The sequence below is a fragment of the Nematolebias whitei genome, chromosome 1 (assembly GCF_014905685.2).
Source record: "Nematolebias whitei isolate Nwh7 chromosome 1, NemWhi1, whole genome shotgun sequence".
In the NCBI taxonomy this organism is placed as follows: domain Eukaryota; kingdom Metazoa; phylum Chordata; class Actinopteri; order Cyprinodontiformes; family Rivulidae; genus Nematolebias; species Nematolebias whitei.
This window is the reverse complement of record NC_056498.1, coordinates 66,841,109-66,861,094: the sequence shown is the minus strand read 5'-3', so window position 1 is coordinate 66,861,094 and position 19,986 is coordinate 66,841,109. Positions and strand designations below refer to the sequence as shown.

Here is a 19,986-nt window from a genome sequence, read left to right as displayed (position 1 = left end):
GGAAAGATAGATAGATAGATAGATAGATAGATAGATAGATAGATAGATAGATAGATAGATAGATAGATAGATAGATAGATAATTTTCTCTTTCACACACAGATAAAAACACCATGTTTTTCAGCTCTCTGGTGTGTGATAAAGAATGTGAATGTATTTTTAAAAATCATCCAATAAATGTAATTTACTGACTTAGAGGATTTTTGTTGTAATTAGGATGTTTAATCACAGGATCAGTTCTCGAAAACTTATTTTAGTCATCCAAACCTTAACATGTTAATTAAAATTTCCTAACTGCTATTGAATCATAAAAATGTCTCGACCACCCGTCACTTTTCCATCGTTATAAAGCTTTCTGCTGCTTTGTGGGCATCTGTTAGCCTTTTGGTTTTAGAAGCTGATTACTGCTGCTGATTGCTGGGACAAGATTTAAAAAGCATCACTTTGTGTTTTGCAGCTATGACTGTGAACCAACATGAGACCTATCAAGCTAATTAATTCCTAAGACTCTCCAAGTGTCTACATTTTCACCATTTTCCTTGTTCTCGTGTGGAACTGAGATGAAATGCAGACTGGATGGCCCAAATATCTAATAAATAAAAAAGCAAACAACCCAAGCAAAACCAGTGTAAATCAGATGCAACAGACAAACAAAATACCTACAATATTTCAAATGAAGATACGGGGGAGAATACAGAAACTCATTTTCTAAAAAAAAAAAAAACCAAAGGAAAAAAACACATACACAGACCTAACAAAAAGGATTTTGTACTAAACAATAAGAATCTATGATTTTTTTTTTAAACTTCCAAATATACTAGAAATATTAGAATTAAAATGTTGGCTGATCTAAGCCTGAGACGCTGCCAAAAACAACAAACTATAAAAGCTGAATGTGAGCCGTGCAGCAAAGTTTTCAGACCACTGGTTGAGTGGATTTGCTGCTTGGTGTGCTGGTGCATTATACTGGACAGCTAAAACCTGTGCTCCACTTCTAAACACATTCACGTCCACAGTGTGCAGTCTGTTTGGTACACTGAAGGTAAAACAAATTTCACCTTTGGGACACCGCTCTGTGACAATACCTTGATGCGTCTAATCAGAGGAAATCACATAAACCAGATGGAGTGTGTGCACACTTATTGGTGTGAGCTGAAAACGCAGAAGTTTTTTTTTTTTTTTTTATGTTTATTAGTTGATACAACTCTCCTCAACATTTATAATAGGCTGTCAAAAATCCCAAAGCACACACCGTGAGGCAGTCATTGTATGAATGCAGCTCCTAAACTCCCCAAACTCAGAATATTATGAACTCGCTCCCATTTACCTGCTGCTCGGTTGTCCTCTTCCTCCTCCTCATCTGTAAAAGTAGTAGCAGGGCTTTCATCTGACAGCTTGACAGATACAGCCTGCATTCGATTCTACAGCTGGAAAAAAAAAAAAACTAAAAAAAAACTAAGTGCTTCCTGGATATTTTTTCTGTCTCCAAGCAACCAGCGACAAACTTGGGTGAGATTTGTGTGCGTGCACTCGTCTCAGGCAGCATTTTTTCCACCGTAAACAAACAAAAGCAGGGAAAATATCAGCTGATTAGCCACAATGTGAATATTTGATGATGCTTTTTTAAATATACCCAAGTTATAATATAGTTTTTTATGATACAAATTTAATTTTGATGCTCATCAATAGCATTTTCAACATGAAAATTGTTCTCAAAAGTCAAAAGGTGAAAAGGTGACAGTGATGTTTCAACTTGTTTTTCCCTCCTTCTATCTCAGTGTGTGTGTTAGCAATATTTCTCATGAACTACTGGATGATTTTGAATGAAACTCTCAGAAAGGTATTATTAGATATACAACTACAACTATTGACCTTCCGGGACCGCACCAATTCAGGACGACCGCCACAGCTAATCCACATTAGCCAACAGGAAAATGGCTCTAGCTCAATGAGTTTTATAGATGTCCAGGTAAAGCATGGTGTGGTCAGTGACGTGCAGTCAGGGGAGGCTCACCTGTCATGATGACAAGTAAAATACTAACAATGATAAGAGAAAATACAATTGACCACTTGACTGTTCTATGAAAGTGTTTTATAAAACTGTTTTCTGAATTATTTCAACACTTTGATTGTCAAAATTGCTGAATTTACACATTGCTTGTACAAATGCATGCAAGAAATGCGGGGTGAGGCGGTGTAGTGCTGTGGTTCACCTCTGGTGGTGCTGTATGAAGTAGACGGTTGGAGCATGCCCATTGCTGTCTCTCTTTAAATCACCAATATACATGTGCTACACATGCTGATGTTCTACAGTCCATCCATCCATCCATCCATTTTCTTTACCCGCTTGTTCCATTTTGGGTCACGGGGGTCGCTGGTGCCCATGTCCAGCAATCACTGTGCGAGGGGCGGGGTACACCCTGGACGGGTCGCAAGTCCATCACAGGGCCACATAGAGACAAACGAGACAACCATTCACTCTCTCACTCACACCTAGGGACAATTTAGAGTTACCAATCAGCCTAACATGCATGTTTTTGGTCTGTGGGAGGAAACCGGAGTACCCGGAGAAAACCCACGCATGCACGGAGAGAACATGCAAACTCCACCCAGAAAGGCCCCTGGACCGGGGTTTGAACCAGGGACCTGCTCGCTGAGAGGCAGCAGCTCTACCAGTTGCGCCACCGTGCTGCTATGTTCTACAGTCTGTCTAACATATTGAGTGAATGTGTGTGACATGTTTCTCTTTCTAATTGGTCATAGACGCACATTTAAAACAGACAGGGTGAGGCAGAAAGTTCAATCTCAATGGACTAAATTTAACACACAATAAATGCAACAACAATTTTTTAAGACAACATTTAATAAAAACAATATATTCTGGTCAGGTAAGAAGAAAGTTTCACGATTTATATGATAAGAAGGAAAGAATAAAAATAATGACAACATATCTGGGTTTCCCTCTTCCACCTAAATATAAAGAATTACATTTCAAAACTAAATAATATTTATCCTTCTAACGAGTTTATCAGAAATAGATTTAAATTTGAATGTGATAACTGTTATATATGCAACAAACCTGAAACAACAGAACATTTATTTTATTTCTGTCATTCTGTGAACACATTATGGAAATCCCTTCACGATCTCCTGACCATCAAATCTATGAACATAGACTCCTTCTCCGTTCAGAATATATTATATGGTTATGTATCTGAAAATAAAAAAAATGAATACTTTGTCAATAACATGATCATAATATTAAAATTCTACATACATAAATACAGATATGGCAAATCTAAACCATTATGATCTGTATTCAAACAAGAACTCCAGTTGTTAAAACTTTCATTAGACAGTGCTAAAAAACCACAAGCAAAAAAGCTCTCTGATCACCTCGCTCAGATAATATAGCCCTCTGACAAATTATTTAGTAATTATGTAGATTCTTAGATAAATAGTTAGTTGTTTAATTTACTGTACTATATTATTTGCAAACTCTTAAATAGTATTATTACCTAAATTTAAGTTTATGATGGTTGATATGATAATTCGTTTTAGAATATGTTGACCTTAGGAGGTATGATTGTAGATATTTGTATATGTTTATATGTATCATTGTAATTTGAGATTGTCATTTGTTGTTCTATTTGTGTGCTTTTGTTCTGTATGTTCAGTAGTTCAATAAAGTTTAAAAATAAAAAAAAGGGTGAGGCAGAAAGTACCTTGCCGCACCAATAGGGGGCAGTGCTGCCCCATAGGGACATTGAAGCAGGTGCAGTCGCTGTGCGTTCTTCTGTTACACAGAGGGGCAGGGGAGCAAATGGTACTCTTGTTTAAATTTGTTTAGACAAAAGGGAAGATCATATCTCAAAATTAAAGGATTTTTCTAACCTCATAATTTTTCCAAACTCATTCATCTTAAAATAAAGGTAAGATAATACTTGTTTTTTTTATTTATTTAAAAAGAGGAGTATGGAGTTGATTAAAGCATAGTTAGATGCCTTAAAAAAAAGGCTAAATTGAAATATAAGCTTCTATTTTGGGTTCATATATGTGAGCATCCGATTCCAGATGAGTCAGCCTCACCTGTCACAAACCTCACCGCACGTCACTGGGTGTGGTAGTAGCTGAGAATCATCCTCAACACATATTTCAAGCTCTATCACAGCAAGTGAGATCCCACAACTTTGCAAGAGACCATGTACAACATATTTTACAAAGTTTGACCGAAAGTACGTTGGCCCTGAAGTGTAAATGAACAACATTTGAAAAAACACAACAAAAACACAACGTTTGAAAAAAATGGAATTACATTAAGCCCAAGTGGAAGTGGCCAAAGCAGAAGTAGTCAAAGTGGAAGTGGCCAAAGCAGAAGTAGCCAAAGTGGAAGTGGCCAAAGCAGAAGTAGCCAAAGTGGAAGTGGCCAAAACAGATGTGGCCAAAGTGGAAATAGCCAAAGTGGAAGTAGCGAAAGTGGAAGAGGCCAAAGCAGAAAAGGCAAAGTGGAAGTGGTGAAAAAACAGAATTACATTTTACAAAACAGAATTACGTTTGAAAAAACATAATTACGTTTGAAAAAACATAATTACATTTGAAAAAACAGAATTCCATTTGAAAAAACAGAATTACGTTTGAAAAAACAACATAAACACACCATTTGAAAAAACAGAATTACATTAAGCCAAAGTGGAAATGGCCAAAGCAGAAGTAGCCAAAGCAGAAGTGGTAAAAAAAAAATGGAATTACATTTGAACAAAACAAATGGAATTACATTTGAACAAAACAAATGGAATTACATTTGAAAAACAAAATTAGTTAATTAAATCAATTAGCTACACAGTGGCTTTGCTCCTTCTGAGTGCAGGATGAGTTTAGTTTATCAGTACGTCTTGAAAAGCAGCTGGCAATATGAATTGTTTTAAAGCTGCAATGCCTTTATTATAGTATTCAGTAGTGATCCTCATAATAAAGTGTTTCAGAGGTATAGAAGTTGGATGTAACACCTTATTTTTTAACATTTTGTTTAACTACCTTTTTTATAACCTTTTTTAATTCTCTTGCAGCATTTTCCCACAGCTTGTTTAGTTTCTATCTGAAACCATCTTCTCAAGTGTGGTTTGGAAGTTGTGAAACATTCATGTTGGATGTTTTTCTGAAAACGCTCGCTCATTCCTCCCGAGTCCCCAAAAACTGTGGATGTGCGGCGATCAAAGATGTTTCCATCTGAACGAATCCTTCTTGTGCCTCCACAGTTGTGTCCGTTATGTTTATGTCTGCGTTGGATATTGTAAACACCGTGGCAAACCTTTGGGGTTTTTTTTCCCCACACATGACAAGAAAGCAATTTCAAAAAATTATTATGCAATATATTTCTTTGAAGCAAAGTGCGCTCCTTCTGGCGCAGAGAAGAGAGAAAAGGTTGACATTAATCACCGTTATTACATCAAGCTGTGGTCTGAAAAGCGTCAGATTGTCTCATTAGATATAGCTGTCCTTTTTGTATTTCATAACAGGTTCAGAGCTATATTTAGATCCTGCTGAGGCGGCTGCTGTTGAAGGCGGCAGTAACACGTGAAGTGAGATGAATACCTCTGCAGCGTGGTTAAAGGTGTTCACGGCTGCTTGACCGATCTTCAGGTTTAATTCGTTTTTAAAAAGGCACTTTGCATTTTGCCAATTAGAAGTCAGGCTTCATTTGGCTTTTTAGTCATTCGGGGTAGATTTTAAAGACTTTCAATTTAATCCTGTTTATTATTTATTGCAGCACAGTTCTGGCGTAACTAGGCGGAAAAAAAAGGATCTTTATTTATTTATTTATTTTTGGCACAGAATTTCTTTGGATTCAATATTTAGCCTGAAGAGGAGACAGTGGCCATATTTTACATTTAGTTGGATATTGATTTGGTGTTCTCAGTGTTAAATTATCGTGAAACTCAGCTGGTTGTATATATTATCAGTGCTGGTGGGTTAAAGCAGCCATGTGTTAGGAAAAATAACTTATTTGGAGACACATTCATATTTAAAATATTATCTGCCATCTTGGCTATGTGCCTTCGACTATGTTCGGGCTGCTGTTTAATATAGGATGTTATTTTACATTATTAGTCTTTAGTGTATAGCCTATATCCTCGTATACGGCTTCTTTTTATGCTTTATATTTTTACTATTTTTGGGTGTAACTGGGACATTGAGTACACAATTTTGTTCCACCTCATGTACCATATATGATACGAATGACAACAAAGAACCTTGAACCTTGTGTTGAACAACTGCTCCATACAAACAAACTTTCAATAGTGAAAAAAAAAAAAAAACATTTTTAGTTTGAGTTTAACTTTATTGAACATATTATAATACAATAATTAACAAAGTTATATATAAAAAAATACATTTAAAAGAAAATCAAGCAAAAATAAAAAACAGTAGTAAAGTACATTTACACGTTCAACGGAGTGGGTAGAAGTATAAACTTATTGTTAGACCCACCCCTCTTCCATCTATAGCAACATCCAATAATTTACTATTCATGGTAGCTTGGTTATAACATTCTTTTTTAGTTAGTATGTTATATATCCATATTTATAACTGGTACAATGCATTCATGCCATTATGATCAAGTTTAGTTTAGCATAACTAACTGACTTGCAGAATGTTAAAGTGTTAATTAAGAAAACTGGCAAAACAGTTTTAGGTAGACTTAAAATCAGATTCAAGACTACAGTTTAGTACTCTCACACAGACAAGAATAATTTTTTTTGGAGAAATAAAGATAAATATTTTTAGATTAAAAACTCTCAAAGTTGTAAATAATGCAAATTAAACACATTATATTTTTTGCAGAGAAATATCCGTTGTTAAGAAGATGCACGTCTTTCAAATATCTTTTCAGATTTAAATTTACTAGATTCAAATAGGTTCATTTGCTCATTCTTAAATTACTTCTGCTTTTATTTTGGAGCTGAACAGGCTGTGTCAGTGTCTGCAGCTTTAACTACAGCTTGAATGATGCTGGCTACACCTCTTTCATGATGAGGACTCCTTCTGCCTGCTTTCTGTTCAGTGAGCAGCACAAAGGAGCCCCAGGGCAAGACCAAATGGAAATAAATAAAAGAAAAAAGATGAAAAAAGTATTGTCACCTCTTGCTCTAGAGAGTTCTTTACACAAAAGTACAGCTATAATCAGAGCACATTTGTTTTGAACTCGTGTTTTCACAGTCAGCGAGGTTATCTCCCCTGTCGTTCCTTTTATCCTTTTTTAGGATTTATTTCTACTGTTAGGTCGATGCTGCTTTCAAGCGACTCATAGTTTATCTCCTCGTGTGTGATCTTTAATTCCTTTTGTACCATTTTATAATTTGTTTTCAAGTTATTGCTGCTGCTTTTATCTTTAAACTTTGAATTCTTATTGTCTAACTTTACCACAAGATGTCTATGGGGTGTTTCAAACACCGTCTCATTGCACATTGACATTTAATGCACATACATACAATGATATGATGCGATACATACAATGGATTGTGTCATATCAAGTCTGAAAGTCAATATTGGGTGTCAGAGATCTTCAGACCCTCAGGCAGCACTGCATTAAGAATAATTCTGATTCTGTTATGGATCAATTCATTTATGTGCAAACAGTTCACTGTGCCATCAACAATTGCTGGTTGAAATGTAAAAAAGAAACATATGTAAACACCATTCAGAAATGCCAAAGTCTTTTCTGAGCTAATGATCATTTAAAATTGACTGAGGCAAAGAGGAAAGCTCTTTTGTGGTCAGATGAATCAAAATTAAGTATTTTTAGAAAGCATGAATGTCACATCCTCCCTACTAAAAATGAGAGAGATCCAGCCTGTTATCAACTCAGTTCAAAAGTCTGCCTCTCTGATGCTATTGGGGTGCATTATTGCATATGACATGGGCAGCTTATAGCTCTGCAAAGGCACCATCAATGAAGATAATTATACAAAGGTTTTAGAACAATATATACATCCAGACGGCATCTTTTTCAGGGAAGGCATTGCATATTCCAGCAAGATGATGCTAAACAGCACAACTTAACTGGGCTGAAAACATTTGGCGCTTCATATAATAATAAAAAAAATCTAGCAAAAAGACCTAGGACAGTTGAACAACTAGAATCCTACATCAGAAAAGAATGGGACAACATTTTCCTCCAAAATCTCCAGCAAATGGCCTCCTCAGTTCCCAAGTTTACGTACTGTTAGAAGAAAAAAGGTGCTTCACTGTGGTTAATGTAACCATGCCTCCATGACAACAAAGTCCATGCTCAATAATCCAGGTATACAATCCAACATTTCAGGTCATCTGGACAGTTTCTTTTTTTTTTTTGTGCTGAAACGTTTCGCCTTCCACGTTAAGATGGTCTCTTTGCCAAAGAGACCATCTGAGCACCAATATAACTGGTTTGTTCCACTTTGGAGTAAGCTGTTTGGGGAAGAATCAGTTTTGTTGTGTGTTTCCTTGACTGATGAAGCCTTCTGGATCGAAGGCGAAACGTTTCAGCACAAAAAAAAAGAAACTGTCCAGATGACCTGACTGAAAAATGTTGGCGTACATCCATGGTTTTTGAGATGTGCTGCCATAAAAAAATAAAAAATATATAGTTTTTCAAGAATGTTAAATGATTAGTTTAAACATGGAATATGGAGAGTGGTGGCACAGAGTTTAGAGAAGGTGGGCCCATGATCGGAAGATCGCCGGTTCAAGCCCCGGTACCTACAACATCCAAAATGCGGGTGGAGTAGGTGAAGCACCCACACCTGCCCCCACCCTCACTCGCCCCACTCTGGGCCCATGAGCAAGGCTCTTAACCCCCTAAACAGGTCTCTCTTGAAAATGAGTTTTCGTGGCTCAATGAGACTACCTGTATAAATAAAGGGTAAATGAAAAAAAAAAAAATATATATATATATATATTTGTTAATTATGTTTCTACTGTGAAGACAATGTGTTTATGGAATTTTCCAATCACTGCATGTTGTTTGTATTTACAGCTTACACAGTCACTCCAATATATTCTGGAAATAGCGTTGTGGTTTTAATGGGCTGTTATTCATCCGCTGGCAACAAAAACAGAAAAATATGCAAAGCTGACTAAACAATATTACTGGTTGCGTCTAATTCAATGGTTGCTTTTGTGACTAAATCAGGGAATGTGTTGTGTTTTGCATCTAGCAGAGATGTTTTACACTTAGGAGAAGTGGCTTTAGAGGGGATGGAGAGAGAAGCAGCTGCTCATTTGAAAATTAAGATGGTAATTTTGGCAGCTGGGGGGCGGCGCTTGTATGAATTTATTGTTGGAGTTGACACTAAATCTGAAATGTAATCTCTTATCTGTAGATAAACAATGTTATTTTTCAATCAACAAACAATTTAGGGCAAGAAAGGCTGTCAGTTAAATATTCAAATGTGATTTTTCTTTTGCTTGTTTTTCAGCTTCATGTACGGGGAGCTCACAGACAAGGACACGACAGAAAAAGTCCGACTAACATTTGAAAATTACGAGATGAACTCATTCGAAATACTGATGTACAAAAAGAACAGTAAGTAGCAGTGATGAACGTGAAATAAATAAATAAATGAATAAGTAAAGAGAATCTCCACTCTTTTGTAATGCAAATGCATCTGAGCCTCTGAGTTCAAAGGCAGCCCAGGACATTTCTGCATCTGTAGAAATGTGCTAATTGGTTTTAGAGCCAGACTGGAAAGACCTTCCTTGGTTTCCACTCGCAGGTGGAACCCTCATGCGCGCGCACCTGCGCTGAAAATTTCAGAAATGAAAAAAATAAATCCAAAACGTTTTAGTTCACATTATGCAATCGTGATTTCTGATACGTGCACTCAGAGGAATTTGCTCTAAAAGAACGCAGATGCTGCAGCTAAACTTGCTCTCTTTTAGGAACACCTGTTTGGTTCTTTGTGAAGATTGCTCCCATTCGAAACGAGCAGGAGAAGGTGGTTCTGTTCCTTTGCACGTTCAGCGACATCACGGCCTTTAAGCAGCCCATTGAAGACGATTCTTCTAAAGGTTTGAGTCAACAATTTATGTTTGTTCAACTTCATGCCTCCATGAGACAGTTTGTCAGCTTCAGAAAGATCTAAGCTGAGTAAACGAATTTACATCCGTATTTTGGCACCAAATCATTCAGAAAAATGAAGTTGAAGGTTATTTTTTTCACTATTTGTAACAGATGTGTTTATGATCTACAATATGTCATCCAGGGGCACAGGTAAAATTGGTGCCCATCGCCATTCAACCCTACGCATTGTGCATCTGCTCTGGCAGGTACCCAGTCAGATAAATATGAGCTCCATCATAATGGTTATTAGCACACAGCATACGTGTATTCACTGGGGGTGGAAAAGTGTTAAAGCCAGCCAAAATAGAATACAAATTAGTTTAAGAGACTACAACAGAAACAAAACAAGGTTTTTGATTGCAAATAAATTTGAAGCAATTGAATACCTTGATAAAGGGCCTGGCAACTGACCAGCTTTCTTTTCTTTTCTTTTAATAGCAAAATTAAAAAAAAAAAAAAAAAAAGGCTGATCAAACTAAAAGCTGTGAATACAGATAAGATCTGCTAAATGAAATGGTGTTAGTCCATAACAAACTTTAAAAGGAAGGACTAAAGATTCAAAATCAGTCACTAAAGTGAAGCAGAAGCCAGTGAAGAGTAGTTCAGACAGGAAGTTGTGTATTCATGCTTTTCTCAAGTATTTACAAACTGAACCAGAGTTCTGAACAAGTAAAGATATGATTGCATCTTGCACACTGGAAGTGACTATTATTTAGCGTTGGCTAGATGTTTCTTTCTCTACAGACTTTGAAAATGTGCTTTTTTATTGGTTTCATTCAACCTTTATTTATACAAGTTAGTCTCATTGAGCCTCGCAGACTCGTTTACAAGAGAAACCTATTTTTAACAAAGAATGATGACATCAGTAGATAATCATTAAAAAAAACATACAACTTGAGGGAAAAAAAAGAAAATGATAGTGAAAAACGAAACAAAAACAGCTACGTTGTAAAGTGGTGTAAAATACTAACAGGAACATGTCTTCATAGTTTTATTTTTTTGCCATGAACTTAGCAGCTGTTTGAAGACAATCTTTTTGTAAGATATTCCAGGAAACAGGAGCGGAGTAGGAGAAGGCCCTTTTGCCTAGTTCAGTCCTCACTGAGGGGACACTGCAGGTAATAATGTCCTGAGAGCGCACGCTGTAGCTGCACTCACGCAGAGACATGTAGGAGGAGATGTATGAAGGCAGCAGACCAAGAAGTAATTTAAAGATGAAAATGTACCAGTGAGAGAGTCTGCATGAAGTTAATGATGACCAGTTAACCAGTGAATACAGGGTGCAACGGTGGGTGCGGTAGTTACAGCCAGTTATGAATCTTAGCGCACTGTGGTAGACAGTGTCCAACATCTGCAGGGTGCTTGTAGGAGCATTCATGTAAATAATGTCACCATAGTCAATGGAAAGTCAGTTACAAGGCGTTTCCTAACATTCAGAGTTAGACAGGATCTGTTTTAGTAAATGAATGACATAAACCAGGTTTTGGATTCAGTAAATGCACCAGAACGCAGGAATGGTTTAAAAGATTTTTTAAAGCAGGAACTCTGGTGGAGGTCTGGGTCTGTGGGCCGCTCGGATCTGCAGAGACAGTAGAGTTAGTGACTTGGCTTTGACTGTGAATGTTTTTTTGAGAATAAAGGCAGTCACTAACCAAATTCAGAGTACAAGGCAAGCGATGGAGTTGAGGTGAAGAAGAGCAGAGTTGTTACCGTGGTCAGAGAGAGAGATTCAAATCAGGCGGGGGATAAGCAAGGCGAGGAGTCAAAGAGGCAGGCAAGAGGTCAGAACCGGGAAGTCAAACAAGGTTGTGGCATGAACGCTGGACATCTACTACTTGATAATGTTCGATAATCTAGCACTGGTTGGTTGTGGACGTGGAGCTTATAAAGGCAGGTGAACAGGTGAAGCTGAACTGATTGGCATGGCAAGGCTTGGAGGGAGCAGGCTTGAGCTGAAGGATGGGTGACAGATAAAAAGGGCATGGAAACAAAAAAAAATATGTCAGGAAGGGGCACAAAAGTGACAAAGAAACCCAGTTTAACTTTCAGTTTCTTCACCAAGTTGTCCACGTGGAGCTTAAAAGAGAAATACGAATCGACCAAGATACCCACATATTTATCAGAATCAGCAAACTCAATAGGAGCAACATTCGAGGATAAAATCGAAGGAAGGACTGCTGGGACTGACTTTCTGTTTTAAAACAACACCCCTTTGGTTTTGTTGGTATCTAGTGCAAGTTTGAGTTGGAACAAATCTGACTGGATGATGTCAAAGTGGATTGCAAAAGCTGGAAAGCCTTAGCAACTGTTTTAGCTCAACAACAAACAACTGTGTTATCAGCGTAGAAATGTAAGGATGCATCAGGGATGCTCTGACTTACGTTACCTATGTAGATTGTGAAAAGGGTGGGTCCTAAGACAGAGCCTTGTGGTACACCATTGTAAACCGTTAAGTAACTGGAAGAAGTACCGTTATGTTGAGCACATTGTCTCCGATCTGAGTGATAGTTAGAGAACCAACCAATGGTATGATCTGAGAAACCAATTTCTGAGAGCTTATGACATAAGATGTTATGATCCACAGTGTCAAAAGCTTTAGACAGGTCTAAGTAAAGTGCATCACAATAATACTTAGCATCCAGTGCTTCAACGTCATTAAAAACCTTCAGTGAAGCAGTCGTGCTGTGTTGTTTTCTGAAGCCAGATTGATGGAAAGGTAAGATGTTAAATCCAGAACCTTTTTGACTGGAGTGTTTATCAGTTTTTCTAGAACCTTAGCTAGAATACAGAGGTTTGTCTCAACTATTTGTTCTGCATTTATGGTCAGTAAGGTGTTCATAACAAACCCTCAAAGATTCTTAAATACCCCAAATATCTTTTTCAGCCATTGGTTTTCCTGAAATGGAAATGCTTAAGGCCCCAGAAAACTTGTTAAAGATGCAAACTGTTTGTATTTAACTCCAGGCTGGGGGAAGTTCGCCCGACTGACCCGAGCTTTAACAAGCAGCAGGGGAGTTTTACAGCAGCTGCAGCCCACAGTCCATAAAGGAGAGAACGTCCACAAGCACTCCCGTCTTGCTGAGGTATGTTTAATTTTGTTTCAGTCTGATCTTAGTAAAATGCTTAAAGCTGATATTGAAGTGAAAAGAAGCTGTAGAAAACTGATATTTCTTCATTAGGTTTCCTGTTGTGAATGTTATTCCTGCAGGTCCTGCAGCTCGGCTCAGACATTCTACCTCAGTACAAGCAAGAGACCCCCAAAACTCCTCCTCACATCATCTTGCACTATTGCCTCTTCAAGACCACGTGGGACTGGGTCATCCTCATCCTCACCTTCTACACCGCCATAATGGTGCCCTACAACGTCTCCTTCAAGACGAAGCAGAACAACGTGACCTGGCTGGTGGTGGACAGCATTGTGGACGTCATCTTCTTGGTGGATATTGTTTTAAACTTTCACACCACATTCGTTGGCCCGGCTGGGGAGGTCATCTCTGACCCCAAACTGATCCGAATGAACTACCTGAAGACCTGGTTTGTTATCGACCTGCTCTCCTGCCTGCCATATGATGTCATCAACGCCTTTGAGAACGTAGATGAGGTGAGTTTATTGTTTCTGAAATGCTGCCAAACTTTTTTTTAATTAAAAACATTTATTGGTTTAATTTCCTCAAACATGGGAACTTGCTGTTTTGCTTCAGGTGATAGAAAATCTAATTATAACTCAGGAAATGTTTGATACATTTTATTTTTTGTAGTTCCTTTCTGACATGCAAACCTTTTAAATTATTTAATAAATGAATGTGTTAGCTAAACATTGAATCAGACACATTATACGTTTAGAAAAATAGACAGCTTTTAATGGACAAAGAGTAGTATATTTGCATTAAAATGCTTTGAAATGGTATTTTAGATCGAGTTAGTGTTAAAGGCACAAACACCGTAGCTGCTCTTTTTTTGTTTTGTTTTTTCTTCCAGAGTCACTAGTGTTTTGCACCATGAAGTGAGATTAGTGGGTTTGTGAGGTAACTTCATGGGACTTTTAGGCATAAAGCTGCTTCCCTTCTTGTCTGGCTCTGTTAATGCAGCAAGCTACGCTGGAGCAGTTTAGGTTTCTGGTAGAGTACGTGTCAGTGTACCTCTCAACCAATGAGTGTCCTTAAAAACATTTAAATGAATAAATAATACATTAATAATTAACATCCACCATTGTGTGATGGGAGTCTCTGTGCACAGAGCTAATCATATTCACTAAACTCCCTGTCTGTGCTGGAAAACTGAGTAAAATCATGAGGTAACTATTGCATTTAATGTACAATTATACAAATATATACATGAGTTCATATACATTATAATGAAACTAAACTCCACTCACTAGACAGGCCTGGTTTTATCTTTATTACAGATTTATTGTGAAAATGTTTTAAAATATAAAGACATAACAAGGTCACACATTTTGTGTATCAACAAAAGACAGTAAGTGCAGTTCATTACTTGTATTTTTTTTTAATTAATGCTAATGGTCAGGCAGCAGTAATACTTCTTGTTAGCCTATTAATTTTATGTGATCACAGGCATTTTAATTTTATTTTCATGTTTTACTGGTTTCCTTCCAGCATTATTATTAGTTGTTTTACAGATCCCTAGTCAGAAATCCTGTATCTAGAGTAGATAACCAGCTTTGTAGTACAAAGTACTACTACCACATTGTTAGGGTTAGTTGAGGCGGAGCTCTTATAGTATAGGACAAGGGTGGATTTATTTAAGTCTGGCTCAGTAACCACAACACGTTGATTTTTTTAATATTCTCAGGCATTGTTAAAAACAATTATTTTATTATTATTATTATTTTATTATTAAATTATTTTTATAAAGATTTTGGCACTTCTCCTTTTGTCACTGAAAAAAGTCTCTAATGGTTTTTTAAATTCATTTATGCTTTATTTATATCCAGGTAGTCTCATTGAGTCACGAGAACTCATTTTCAAGAGAGACCTGTTTTTGGGAGCAGGTGATGGGGGTTAAGGGCCTTGCTCAGGGGCCCAGAGTGGGGCTAATAAGGGAGGAGGCAGGTGTGGGTGCTTCACCTATCCCACCCACATTTTGATGTTGACGGTACCGGGAGTTGAACCTGCGACTTTATGATCACACGCCCATCTCCTCTAACCTCTGCACTACCAATTGATAGTTATCGTCTGAACAGAATTAAAAAGTCATATGTGAGTCTTTGTCCGCGCTTGAAAAATACTTAAAAATCTGCTGCAACATAGTTTAGGGGTCTTTGCAGAATGTTATTGTGCAAGTGGAGATATCTGGTTTTGTTACTTGCAAACAAACTGAGTCATGCAGAATACAGTAAATCAATCAGAATCTTGATTTCTCAGTTTTTCTTTTTGTAACAAGTAAAACTGGTTGCTGAGTTAAACCTGGAGTACAATAGTCCATGGCTTATTGCGGGAGATCCGTACCCTGAAGCCCAGCGATAAGTGAAAAACCACGAAGTAGGAATAGTAGTACAAGTAATAATATTCTAAACAATGTTTCTAAACTTTAAGCGCTCTAAAAGAGCACAGAATGTCATGGTTTCAGCTCCCTGCCTCATCTGCCCTTTGCCACCTGCAAGCGCCACGCCCACTTTTCCGCTCTGCACGCTGAACAGCTGATCAGCTGATCAGCTGATCAGCTGCAGCAGGAAGTTTATCCTGCAGTATGGGCTCCACAAATGTGCGGCAGGTGCTAAATAATTTTAAATAATTTATTTTAAATAAAAATGTTATGCCGATCGTGCGGCTCATCCATCAATCAGCCATGTGTGTCATGTCCGATCTTATTTTGAAAAACCACAACAGAGTGAGTCTGCAATAAATGAACCGCGAAGTAGCGGGGGACTACTGTACTCCAAACAAAAAGCACAAACTGAAATTGTTCAGATGACATAAATTAATGATGTGAAAGTAGAAGCTGATTTTCCAAACTACGTTTATATTATTTTAAAACCCAAACAGCGATTGACAGATTATTATTTTATAGTGTTTAAGCTACGTTTAAAACCACTGTTTATCAGAAAGAGTTTTTTTTTCTTTCCTGTGACTGAGAAAACAAGTCAGACTGAGCGTGATAATATGCTCGTTTGTGGATCTCTAAATGTTTTGCCACAGTGATGAGTGTTTGCTGGAGAGCCATCACAGGATCTTGAGATAATTGGCACATTTTAATTGGCAAAGTGGCGTTGCTTTGTTAAACTGGGGCACACTCCTGTGCTCTGCGACACTGATGCCCAAAAACCATTAACGCCTTCTGACAGCTGACAAGGACTGAATCAGGGGAAATCGTGATTTTAATGGTTTGAGGCGATCAGTTTTAGGTGGATGCCTTATTATTTTTTTATAAATTACTTCATGTGACAAACAGAACTTTAATGACAATAGATCTTTATTGATTGAGTTGTTTATTTCTTGAAAGCAAGTATAAAAAATATGATTCACTAGTGACTAAAACAATAAATGACCACACCTGAATGTTGGAATATGTTTAGTTAATGGTGCCTGCTTTAAATGTCTCTATACATGCCTGCAATGGTCCAGATGGAGACTTCCGCTTCTCCTTCAACAGACTTATTGAATTGCACTTGGAGATGTTGCGTTTGCCATTCCTTATTGTGCATCGCTGTGTGTGTGTTTGTGTCTCTGAGGGTGCCCAAGTGCGTCACGGTCATGGTGCATGTGTGTTATTGTGCCAGTGTGGTGATGTGAAATGCTGTGAAAGCATTTAACCGTGCAGTGTGTCAGAGTGAGCGCCACACTGGGGACTATTAGGTGGCTCAGACAGAATGAGGTAATGTGAAAATCAGTACGAAAGTTTAAAAAGAGAGAGAGAGAGAGAGAGAGGCTTGAGTGTGGGCAGAGAGCACCGAACAATTTGTGCAAGTCCAGCTTTTTTGTTTCTCTGGAGTCATTCAGAGCTGCTGCATCCTAAATGCTGACAGGTTCAAGCACAAAGTCTTAGAGGTCAGCAGAAAAGAAAAAAAAATCATTTTGTGGTTTTCAAAGATGCTGTTGCTGGTATTTGATCCACTTTGTATCATCCAGTGACAATTGTAGCCTCTTTCTGGGGGTGCTCAAGCACTCCTAAATTTTAACGTAGCACCCCTGAAAAATTAAGAAACCATCATTACAATTTTGTTAGGAAATTCAGTTCTCAAACCTTAGATTCACCAAAATATTGAATAAATATGGAATAAATTATGACACTTAAATGATCCAGTAAAATCTGATTTTTTTTTTTTTTTTTGCACGAGTCAAATGCTCGACACCACCTGTCATTCAATCCAGCGGAGCACTATGTCTGTAGCATCTTAGCTAACTTGTTTGTATTGTGCGCCAGTTGTCGAGGGTGGAGTGGGGGTGGGAGGGTGTTAAGCTGCGTGATTGAAGCGGAGCGTGCTCTATTCACACAAGGAGAGCTGTTGGTCAAGCTGCTTCTTGTTGTGCCAAAAATAATTACTGAATCAAGTGTTTACTTATGTAGGTAAACGTAGATGTTTAACAACCTGTTAAAATACACCTGAATGCAGGAAATGGCATCTACTTTATTCAAAATTTTCTGGGAAAGGACCCCCATGACCCCCCCCCCCCACCACCACCACCACCACCACACACACACATGCATTTCAAATGCTTCTGACACCAATGGCCACTGTGCTATTCAAGCCAAGAGCCATTATCAGCACTGGGGGCGAAGCACCGCTAGAGGTAAGATTGTAGACTCGGCCCTGGTATCATCAAGAATAGAGAACTTTGTCCCTGTTACAAAATCTGGTAAATAAAATCTGAAAAGTGTGAGAAATACTCACTTTGATCAAATAATTGCCATAAATTTGACAAAAAATATATTTTAAAGATTTCCATCTCAATTTTTAAATATATTCAATAGGGTTTTTCGTCCCTTTTTAAAATGATCTGATCATAATCTGAAAGATTTTGCCATTTGTATTGTCAGCTCGTAAACAAATTTCTAGAACATTCTTTTTTTTGCATTGTGTTGTTTTGCAGTTAAAAAAAATCACATTCATTAATTTATTTTCTGCTTCCTTGAGGTTCAGTATAAACATTGCACCTCACATGCTGCTGTAAATATACTAAATGTTAGATCCTAAAAAAGGTTACAGTGAATTCAAAATTCATCAAAAATGGCAATTAAAGATGATTTTAGCTCATCAAGAAGTCTGAAAGATGACTAGGATGATAATTTAGCAGCTGGATTTCAAAGTAGAGTACACTGTAAACAATGGAATCATAAATATTACAGAACAGAGAGAATAAATCAATAAAAAATAGATTTCTGAACTAAGTGTGCATTGTTCTTTAATGAACACATTAACCATTCTCTGCATGTGAATTTTAAAATCATTAACTTGTTAAGCCTCTGCATGCGTAGACTTCCTGATTAATACTCCTAACACCATGGACGTTTTAGTTTTTGGTTTGTTTTTTACGAGATCAGGAATGTGTTTTCTCCAAATGTTCATCCAGGGTTTTGTTTCCACCGAGCGTTTGCAATAACTCAGTGCCTCCCGTTTGTTTCAGACTGGTTTGAGGCGATTCATGGCGTGGATAAATGAGAGCGAGGAAACGATTGTCTGTTTTATTATGCCTGCACTGAAACATCTTGCTGCTGCGGCTGCTGCGGACCTTAATGACTGACATGAATAACTCTGATGGCTGTTCCCCCCCACCCCAACAGATCTACAAATAAAAGCTAATATTAACAGAGAGCCGCTGTCAAAGTTATTCTAGGTGTTAAAGTGTTGAGTGCATGTTTTGATCACATTTTTCACACTTGAGTTTACAGATGAATGATTTTTTTTTTTTTTTTGCTTGTTTTCTGTTCATTCATTTTTGGTTATTGAGTTTTTCACGAGTTTATTTGTTATTGACTCTTACATATGCCTTGCTTTTGTTTCTTCTTTTTTGTCCCCCCCTTTTTTTTTTTTTTTTCTGTTTGCATGGCCTCACCCCTCCCCTTCCTCTTCTGCCTGTGTTCATGCATGGGACGTGATGAGAAGAATTGGAACCACCAAGCGGTCACTCAAGTAGGCTTCACTTTGATTAGAATATGATAATGAAAAAATATGCTTTTCTTTCCCGTGCAGCTCATGTTCACACTTGACAACACAAATATCTGTGCATCTGTGTTTAGCAATGGCAGAAGTCGCACATTTGACATATTCTATGAAGTTTTACTTTTGCAGGAGAGCTAGTGTTAAAAAAAACGAGAGCAGAAGCTTCTTGCTTTCAAACGTCTGAGAAAATTAGAAGAGTCATGAATCATTTGTTTTAATCTGAAAATGAAACTAGCATTCTTTGAAGGAATACGTATTACCCACTGCCTTGCCTCTCCAAGCCAACATAACTATATTATGCAGTGCAATCTATTGGTGTACTGTATGCTTTAGGAGTGTCTTTAAGCTACTAAAATAGCAAAATGTACCTGCATATCTTTTAAATTATTAAACTGAATTATAGCCATTTTTTTGCAGGCTAGAGTGATTAGCTGTGGTGGCTATCTTGAATCAAGTTGACTCCAAACGTTAATCAGATGTAGATGTACATTTAATAAATTAAACATTAAAATCCATGTAGTAAAATTTGGACTTGAAACACACCAGGAGACTTTCTCATGAATGCTGTTCAGTAACTAGTCATAGCTCAGTGAGATTCAATTCAAAAATACTTTATTAATCTTTACTAATCCTTACTTTATTAATGTTTTATTAATTTGAAAGACAAATAAACACAAACTGGCAAACACATAATGGTCGGCTGTGTCAGTAAGTTGTATGTATGTGCATGTGTACATACATGCTTGCTTATGTCTATATATATG

General features: G+C 37.4%; 1 protein-coding gene across 1 annotated transcript in view; it reads left to right on the top strand.

Annotated features, from left to right (window-relative positions):
- Window positions 1-19,986, top strand: part of kcnh1a (potassium voltage-gated channel, subfamily H (eag-related), member 1a) — an 81,206-nt gene that overhangs the window by 9,617 nt on the left and 51,603 nt on the right. The window contains exons 4-8 of the mRNA XM_037697816.1: window positions 9,458-9,564; window positions 9,921-10,049; window positions 13,066-13,184; window positions 13,310-13,702; window positions 19,166-19,192. Coding sequence (XP_037553744.1) covers window positions 9,458-9,564; window positions 9,921-10,049; window positions 13,066-13,184; window positions 13,310-13,702; window positions 19,166-19,192 — 775 coding nt within the window. The remainder of the gene's footprint in view (window positions 1-9,457; window positions 9,565-9,920; window positions 10,050-13,065; window positions 13,185-13,309; window positions 13,703-19,165; window positions 19,193-19,986) is intronic.